This window comes from Sinohyriopsis cumingii, chromosome 2 (assembly GCF_028554795.1).
Source record: "Sinohyriopsis cumingii isolate HCF-2022 chromosome 2, ASM2855479v2, whole genome shotgun sequence".
NCBI lineage: Eukaryota > Metazoa > Mollusca > Bivalvia > Unionida > Unionidae > Sinohyriopsis > Sinohyriopsis cumingii.
In genome coordinates, this window is record NC_142962.1 from 41656766 (window position 1) to 41667227 (window position 10462).

Here is a 10462-nt window from a genome sequence, read left to right on the forward strand (position 1 = left end):
CAATGAAATCAATGATAGTACATATTTTATGACAGGTAGTAAGTTAACTGCCATTTGGTTAAAAAGATTGTATTAGCTTTTTGTATTGGCTTTTATGTAATGTGTTGGTCTATAATATTGCTACAAAAGATTATAAGTAGATTGTTAAAAGTATGAATTTAAACTAAAAGAAAAATGAACTAATAAATTTATTATTTGAATGGACAATGCATTTGTTTGTTAATTGTGCATTTCTATTTTTAGAGAGAGAGAGAGAGAGAGTATATTGTGCAAGTTGCAATATCCTATTTCAAGCTGAAAAAGTATGGGTGAGGTGAAAATTTGTCAGTACCTTTTTGACCCCCACATTTTTTATTTGACCCCCAGTTCTGACACCAAGTTTCTTTTTTTAACCCTCACTTTTACACCCCAGGGGGATACACTGGCACAAGAGTTGCCACTGCATCTGCCACATCCTACTGAAGGATCATTCCAAAGAAGTGAAAATCATAAGCAGGGATACAGTCAAAGCATTTCTCAAAGACAATAGAATATCTGTGGCCAGGCAGATTATAGGAGGACATAAACCCCTACTTCTTGACATCAGGCAGGGAGAAGAGATATAATCCATTTCTCTTCCGCTAAGCCCTCTTGTCAGTGACATATGTGTGTGTCAGAATCTTTCATTTTTTTCAGGCCTGGATTGACCTCTTTCTGCAAAACGATTGGGTGGTCCAAGTAATCTATGAGGGCCAAAAAATATAATTTATCAGGCCTCCTCCATGTTTGACATCCTCCTTCATCCTGGAAACTCTCCAGTGACAAGACAAGTGGCTCACAGCAGGAATACCTCTCAAAAATGCACAACCAGAAATCATGATTTGTTTAGGTGCCAGTCTTTCTGATTGGGGAACACACCTACTACCAGACTTGAAGATGGCCAGTGGCAAGTGGATGTGTCAAGAAATGCCTTTCACACTAACCTCCTGGAAATTAAAGCTTCCAATAATTGGGTAGAATGCTTGTGCAGACATAAAGTCCTAATACTTTCAGACAATTCATTTGTCACATACCATCTCAAACTGGGATGGATTAAATCAGTGGACCTTTGTGTCACAGTATAGGATTCCTTCAGTGGTGTGTCCAATACCAGATGAATATTCAAATCTGCCACATACCAGGAGGGCTAGATTTGGAGGTAGCAAAGAAAGTTATCTGTCAGTGCTCTTCTTTGGTCCAGTATGTGATATTTGTACAATAATTCTTGTAAGAAAGTATATTACCACTACTTTGTTAGTGAATAGGTGACTGTTCTTGTACATACAGTGTAATCACTCAAGAAACCATATGGAAATGGTTATAATGTCAAACCACTCAAGAAACCATAATTATGGAAATGGCTATAATGTCAAACCACTCAAGAGACTAGATGAAAATGGTTATAATTTCAACCCACTCAAGAGAGCATGTGGAAATAGTTATATTGTCGTTTTGTATTGTATCATCAGACAAAATCAGCATTCTTCCTCATGTAATAAATATAATCCTTGTGCTTATTTCCTATGAAATTTACGAAACTCATCTAATAATTTAAGTCTTTTGTTTATCAGGTAGAAATTATATGACTTGCTTCATAAATTTCATTGGAAATGAGCCACTCAAGAAAAATCATCAATGTAATTGAAATCTTGTTACAACTACATAATTTTGAAAAACATCTCTGTTTCAGACTTTTGAAATCAGAAGTCCAGAAGAACTGACAGAAGAATGGTTAAAAGAGAAATTGAAATTTTTCAGATAATGCTCAGGTTTTCCTTCAGTTGAACAGTGGAACATACTCACACACAATCCACTTATTACCATACATTTTAGTTATATGTATTGCTCAAATGTACTGATGCTTTCCATATTGTATAATGAATTCAGTAATGGCTGAACTGTACTACATTTTTAATGTTTTAAGACATAAACAGATGTTCATTGTTCATATCAGTTTGGTCATAAAATAAGTATACTAACTATTATGGCATTGAATAAAAAGTCTTAGTCACTCCATTTAGAAAGTGGGCTAGCACATGCAGATTTAAAAATAAATTCCAAGGAAATTTGTCGTACTACCATTTTTCATAAACATTGATGTATCCCAAAACCAAACACTTCACAAAAATATTAGGTTTGAGAGGTTTTCAGTTTACTGAAGTTTTTGCTTATGTGAAACAAAATGTATTTTTTCTAAGTACTTATGATGTATATGATGGGAGAAAGAGAACAACGTTAAATATTGTGGAGCCTGAGGTTGGAATATTTTTGGTCCTAAACCATTTGCACACAAGATCATTGAGTTTTTCAAAGTTGCAAGTGTTGTTGAAATGATGCTTGTTTGCATCATGGCTGTTTTAAAATTCAATCTTGTAGAGTTTTTTTCTTTAAGAATATCTAGGATTTGGCCAATGTGGGTATGTGAGAAAGCTTGCCAGTAGCTTCTCGTGGGTCGTTGGTTCTTCCCGGGGTTTTCCCGGGTTCTTCCTCCATCAATAATACTGGCCGCCATGCATAGCCTATCGTGTGCTAAAAATTGGCGTTAAACCCCACAACAACAACAACTTTAAGAATATCGTAAATAATAGATGTCCCTATGCTGAATCTTTCCCCTTGTTTATTCAATGTAGGTTTTGGCACATATTCACATGCATTGATGAGAATAAGTTTATCCTGTAAGGATAGTTCAATCCTACGATGTTTAGCTGGTCATTCTGACATCTTGACATATGACTGAAGACAAATGACAGCCATGGCTAATTAGTGTTTCTTCTCCATTGAAATCTGGCTTTTAGGGAACTGTTTTATGAGTCTGTGTCAGGAAAACATGTGAGGCCACATACCTGGTAAATAAAACCTGGATATTTAATTAAAACAACAAACAAAAATGTTCAAATGATCAAGTTTTGAAATAATTAGCATTAAAAACAAATAAATAATAAGCAGATAAACATAATCTTTCTTATGTGGCTTACCAGCATTTACTTAAAAGCATAAATATTTATATGTGTCATTTGATGTTTCAAAAGAAAACCTGTCCGCAATGATTGGACCCCATAAATCAGGGGTCTCAAAATCAAACCACCCCGAGGGCCGCATGAGGACATTTTCAGTGGCCCAAGGGCCACACCACCATTGTTATCTCATGACACCTTTTGACACCATTCTTTTTGTGGGCCACAGGATATGGCTTGGTGAGCTGCATGCAGCCCATGGGCCATGTATTTGAGACCCCTGTTATTAATGAAATCAAGTTTTCTGTATTCATAGTTTAAGTTTAAAGTATTTGTGTCTTGCAGTCTGACCATACTGCTATTTACAATTTTGTTATTGACATACAATATTTAGTGCATCTGAAGAAATATTTAACTAAAAGTGTACACAAAATTATAGCCAATACAGTATTATTATATACAATTTTGATGTACAAATGTATGGGTTTCTTTTATTGCAAACTAGTCACATTCTTCACCAGAAAAATTTTATATTTAAAAAAATGAGATGTGTTTTGACAGATATCGGGTAATATTCTTTTCTCAGATCCCATCAGGGCCCAAATATTCCATATTACCACATACATATTTTTGTTCTCCTACCACAGTTGATAGAAGAAACAAAATGGTTAAAATTTGTAGCTTACCCATCCATAAAATCAAGTGAACTTGTGGTATGGTCCTGTGTGCATTGTCAGTCATGCATTTTCTGTTCACAGTTGCTATTTGCAATTTGATCTTGAAAGCTGCTTAGTAGAATTTGATCAAAACTGAAAGATAGCATATTGACATGAAGCTCTTTTCAGTTTGATCCAGGCTGATCTACTAGAACAACATTTAAATGATTTCTTCTCGAATAACACTCAAGAGAATTTGGTAGAAAAGTTTTACATTTGATTGAAATGATGCTGATCCATGATCAGATATGGCCACTGTTACCAAAAATATAAAAATGTTGAAATGACAGCTCTCAAAAACTGTTCAGCATATTTTGAGCAAAATTTGACATGAAGGTCTTTCAAATTTTATCTGATTTTGCAAATCTACCATCAATTATGGCCACCATTATGGAAAAAATCTTTATCCTGCTTCTTCACAAACACCACTCTCACAAACTTTCATGGACTTTGATTACCAAATGGCAAACAGAGACAGAGGTGATGGTGTGTGTGTGTATATATATATATATATATATACACATGTGTGTGTGTGAGTTTTGTATTGAAGTTTTTGCAAGTATGGTACAGTGTGGACACTACAATGTGGTGTGCATAGGAGACACTGTGTTGCAAGGAATCTTTTTTTTAAACCTAGAATTTTTAAATTGTAATAGTATAGAGTTTTGCAAAGCTAATGTAATTACATGGTAAAATCTGGGACTAGCATTACACATGTAATACCAGTCCCAGGTAAAATGTTTGATTAATAAGACCACCTATTAATTGTGCTGGGTTTGAATTAGTATGCATCATCCTGAAGATCATTATTTGATCAATTTTGTACAGTTTTCTGTCACCACTTCAAAATACACAGGGAATGTTGTATTCAACAGTTTGTTCCATTTTGTAATGATTTACCATAAAAACTGTATTTCATAAAGAAGGTTCAGAATTTTCAACTTAACTCAGAATAGATATTTATAAGGTTGAATGAAAAAGTGCATTTTTAAAAACCCACCATTAGTCGGAACATAATAGGTTAAGATGTTCATCAATTGTTTTTACAAATTTGGCTTCAGCACAATAACTAGTGTCATCTACCATCTACAGTTACATTGTAGACGATTTGCACTTGGGACAAGGAAGAACCCTATCATTGTTGGGTTTAAAGGTCAAGGTTACTGACTGAGAGAAGAAAAATGTTTTTGCTGGACATCAGCTTGAGTTTTGCACCAAGTACAATTATCAAGCTTTGTAGATAGCTTGAACTTGGGGTATAAAATAATTCTGTTGATTTGTGGCAAAAAATAAACTTACAGACACTGTGACTAAAATGAGAAAAATGGTTTCTGCTTTTGAATGTGTTCCCTGATCACATTACCATCAGGAATATAAGCACTACTTCATCATAAATTCAACAGTCTCAAAAATGCAAATTTTTATTATCTGTCTATATTATACAGGCAAAGGGCAATAACTCTTGCATACTAACTCCCCTGGCTGCCTGTAGGACTTATGGTACTAAACAGTTCCCATATTAAATCTATGCAAACACCATGATAATAAAAATTCAATAACTTTAAATTTCTGAGTGCTCATGATCAAACCTATATTTATCAGTATAGATGAAACCTGGATGACAGCTTCTGTGTAAAGAAAAGGATATGAGCCGTGACATTTTCTGGACCTACATGTGTTTGAAACATGTGCTGTCAATTCCGCACCAAAGAGTCAGGTGCTAATTTCAGTGATGAGTGTTCTAAGCTCAATGCTGTTAAAGGACTGAAATGCCATCAAGAAAACAATGTCTCTATTTGTTTCAGTTACAACTAGCATAAACTCGCAAAAGATATTTTTTCCTTTCATTATCATCCAGTCCTGGCCACCCAAACCCATATATACTCTATTCCATATTCACCCATTTTCAGGCTGGTTCCCATTTTTTTCCATACAATTAGTAATATGTGTCTGTAGGTGGTGCTAGTTATAAGCTGTCACTTATGAACTGAAAGCATTGTTCACTTTGCCCTTTGAAATCCATTGGAATTTTGTATTGCATTTAAGCTCATCTATTGAGGATTTTGTTATTTTCAGTTGTATTAGGGATTATTCTACCAGTGATATACATTATTTTGACCATAATATATGTGAATTTTTTCACCTATGTTTCTGAATTCTCTGATCTCATGGCTGTTCATGACTACATTGCAATAGAACGTGTTGAAGTTAGTTGTCACACATCACCCCTGTTAACTATGCATTTCTTCTTTTTCTTTTCTTACTTTGTTTCAGAATTAAATATGATGACTTTGTAAGCTAAAGGGAAGAATGCCAAGCCAGTGAGAAATCTCGTGACTTGTATCTCGAATGTACAAAGTGTAAATCATTGGCTATGTGCAGCATGTTCACCAATTGGTTGGAGAATACATGGTTGACAGGAATGATGTGGGGAAACCAATGGACTGAGAGTACTGATGTTTTTGAACATTTAAAAATTAAAGGACCAAGAGTACTGATGAAGGAAGCTGCAAATTCTCCACCATCAACATTATCTGTGGAGTTACAAGTGCAATGACTGAGTTGATTAGTTCTGGCCAAATTCTCACCATCCTTACATCTTCCTCTGTTTTAGTCAAGAAGTTCAATATTTTGGGGTAGTTTTCACCTTAATTCTAGGCAGCCCAGATGGCATACATCCCCCTTCATGTCTAAGCATGGCCTTTAGGGTTTCTAAATAACTTGAATGAACCATGCTGTCTAGTTGTACCTCAGTTTTGATGCTGTCTCAGCTGCTGACCATATCGTCCAGCCATCTGGCTCTTTATCCATGCCATTTAGATGTACCTCATTTTTGATGCCATATATACTGCTGATCGCACCACCCAGCCATCCAGCTCTTGATCCATACCATGCAGCTTCGATGCTTTATTGACTGCTGACTATACCATCCAACTGTCTGGCTCTCAGTCCATACATTTAGTGACCATATGGCTTCCATTACATATTATCCAATGCCTCGTTAAGTTGAGCCTTACAGTGTTAACATTATTAGTAGATCCTTGCATCTAACATTATCATTACTTCAGCAGTACAGCTGTCTGTACTGTTATCCAGGCACTCAACTCTTTATTGTTTTAAAACAGCATTGGATTTATCTCTTTACACCAAGCAAGTGGGCGATCCAGTTGTCTCAGAACTATTTCTTTTCTGGTTTATCCAACCTTCTCCCTATTTGTCCTCTCCATTTCTAATGGAAGTACTGTCAGACTAAGGAAAACTTTTGCAGACTCTCATTGTTAGGAATCTCCTGAGTTTTCCTAAAGCCGTTTCTGGTTAGGATGGCCAAAGGCTTTCAAGATGGAGATAGCAAGTTCAGTCCTACTCTCCATCGATCCGATTGAATATGCCATATATCTCATTCTGACAGATCCATCAGTTCTTACAGAAATTCTTGTGTTTTGCATACCGAAGAAACAAGTTTCACCCTCTCTCCCAGCATGAACACAAGTCCATGGACATATATGAAACTACTCCACTGTATCATAACCCTGTACCTTATATACTTCCAGGCAGTGTCCAACTTCCATGATGCTTGATTACAGGATCAGCATATATAGTATTATTCCTGGACCAGTGGTGAAACCAGGGTTGGCTCATGACAGGAATATCTCTTGAACAATTTTAGAACAAGATGGTACTAATTATGTCAGACATTGTCTTCAGTGGTGATGCATCTCCTCAAACAGGGGGCCCCAAGTGGCCGAGTGGACTAAAGGGCTCTCCGTTACGGATCACTGCCATCTCACCCCTGTCTGTGTGGGTTCGAGTCTGAGATTCGGCCAATGTGGGTAGGTGAGAAAGCTTGCCAGTAGCTTCTCGTGGGTCGGTGGTTCTTTCCGGGGTTTTCCTGGTTTCTTCCTCCACCATTAATACTGGCCACCATGTATAGCCTATTGTGTGCTGAAAAATGGTGTTTAACCCTAAAACAACAAAACAACAAATCTCCTCAAACAGGGTTGTACCAAGTCACCCCAACTCAAGTCTGGACCTTCTGCCATTAGTCCACACTATGCAACATCAACATGGTACCAAGTCACCCCAACTCTAGTCTGGGCATTCAGCCATTAGTCCACACTATGCCATTCAGTCATTAGTCCACACTATGCCATTCAGCAATTAGTCCACACTGTGCCATTCAGTCAGTAGTCCACACTATGCCATTCAGCCATGAGTCTACACTATGCCATTCATTAAGTCATTAGTCCACACAGTGCCATTCAGCCATTAGTCCACACTATGCCATTCAGCCATTAGTCCACACTATGCAACATCAGCATCCAGATTAAGCATATTCCTGGCAGACTCATTGCCTTGGCCAATTCTCTGTCAAAGAGGGAACAGGTTTTCCAAACAGAATGGTCCCTCTCTCAGTATTCCATCAGATTTTCCAGCTACGATTTATCTTTTTACATCCAGGTAGAATCACAAACTGTCCACCTTCTTTTCTCCAATACCAGATCTTGAGGCTTAGTCCATCAATGCTTTTTCACTGTTGGGAGTTTTCATGGCCCTTTGTCAACCCCCCTCCAATGATCTTAGTTCCTAAGATTATACAGAAATTGTGGGGCCAGAAGTACCAAATGACTCTGATTGCCTCTCTCTGCTGGGACAAATCCTGAATCAGTGATCTTCTTGAACTTGTGATAGATCTACCCATGAAGATCCTGGCCAGGCCAAATCTTCTGAAACAGCTTTGGACCCACATGTTCCTTCCTTGCCTAGACCATTTTCTTCTTCTTGTTTAACTCTTTTCTGGAGAGCCTTGCAGGAGAAACAATTCAACCCGTCAGTTATGGAAAGAATTGCACAAACTAGAAGGCCCTCCACTTTAAAGTCTTATTACGGGAAGTTGTGTGTTTTCAGGGACTGGTGCAAAGTATTAAAAAAAACTCTGTCCCACAAGTACCTGACTTTTTCTTTGGCTTTTTGAAGAGAAAACATTGGCTCTGAATACTATTAATGGCACATTCCATCATCATGGCGGGTAGGATCTTGACTATAATAAAGTCCTCTCTAACTTATTGTTATGCTAAATCACTCACATCATTTCGTGTGGAATCTTTCCTAGGTTTTGACTTTGCTGAATTAAAACAATTCATGCCTTTATCCATAACCTTGCTGAATCTGCTTTCATACAAAACCTTTTTCTTGATAGTGTTTGCTTTGGCATGCACAGACAAATGAATTACATGCCCTCATTAAATTAACTACTGATGAAAACTTAATTTTTCATAAAGCCACAACAATGTATGTTCAGGAAAATAAATTAACAGTACATTCATATGGAATTTTACAGTAATTTGGAATTAAATATTCTGTCACTTGTACACAATGTATAAATTGCATCAAATTTTGTGTGATACATAATTGATTTTTGTTTTTGTTTCTTTAAGATTTGTAGTGCGTTGACAAACTCAGGGCCTGCTAGGCTGCCATTTAAATATGCTGGCAATGGTTAATTGTTTCAAGTACATGTGTGTACATTTTAAATGTATTGTAGAATGGGACCATAATGAGTAATGTGTTCAAGAGAAATACATTCTTCTTTTATTTTAAGCCAAATTAAAGTATTATTACAACACTTTTGTTTTCTGTTTTTTGGTGGTACTTGTCTTACTTACTCTTTTCTTGCAATTCTTTTCTTCTTTTATCAAGAATTTAGTCACAGGAATAGGAATATATATATATATATATATATATATATATATATATATATATATATATATATATATATATAGAGAGAGAGAGAGAGAGAGAGAGAGAGAGAGAGAGAGAGAGAGAGAGATTTTTTGTTTTATTTTTTAAAATCACAAATACAACATTTATAGATAGCTGGAGACAACTAATTCTACACATAAGACATATAAAAGCAGAGGAACCTTCACTACAGTACCTGACTATTACAGCATGCCAAATTGGCAGAACCAACCTCTCAACCTCTGCACTGAGAGCAAAAAAAAAGGTCTTTCAGGAACCGGCTGCATGCAGACAGGGGATAATTCAGCTATATGATGAAGATGTAGATTGTTACTGAGGTAATAGGGATGATGTTACTGAGGTAATATGGGACAATGTTACTAATATAATAGGGATGATGTTACTGAGGTAATAGGGATGATGCTACTGAGGTAATAGGGATGATGTTACTGAGGTAATATGGGACAATGTTACTAATATAATAGGGATGATGTTACTGAAGTAATAGGGATGATGTTACTGAGGTAATAGGGATGATGTTACTGAGGTAATATGGGACAATGTTACTAATATAATAGGGATGATGTTACTGAAGTAATAGGGATGATGTTACTGAGGTAATAGGGATGATGTTACTGAGGGATGATGTTACTGAGGTAATATGGGATGATGAAGATAAAAATAATAAAATCTTGATCTTCATACTTGACAATCTTCCATACAGTGCTGGGGTTTTTTACACTCAAAAATTTCTTTTGTGGTTCAAATGGGGCAGAGAGATGGTTAGTGCACATGCCTCCCCCAAGTTACATTGTACAATTGAGACTTTTTAAGTAACAACTTTCACTTTATTTGCAAGAAATAGTGGAATGGGGTGATGGGTATTCAGCAATACATTTGGGCCACAGGGAGGTGGGGAAGGGTGATGGGAAAATTCAGATATTGCTTGCTTATTGCTATACTTTGGAATTTTACCATCAAGAAGTATGTTTCCAGGGCCTAATTTTCCAGACAGCAAGTTCATTCTCATGTATC

General features: G+C 36.4%; 1 protein-coding gene across 2 annotated transcripts in view; it reads left to right on the forward strand.

Annotated features, from left to right (window-relative positions):
* The window catches only part of LOC149804712 (glia maturation factor beta-like), a 33346-nt gene extending 24035 nt beyond the window's left edge, over positions 1 to 9311 (forward strand). For both annotated transcript variants that reach the window (XM_089943377.1, XM_089943369.1), the window contains exon 6: positions 1709 to 9311. In XM_089943377.1, coding sequence (XP_089799503.1) covers positions 1709 to 1780 — 72 coding nt within the window. In that variant the 3' untranslated portion in view covers positions 1781 to 9311. The remainder of the gene's footprint in view (positions 1 to 1708) is intronic.
* The last annotated feature ends 1151 nt before the right edge of the window (positions 9312 to 10462 follow it).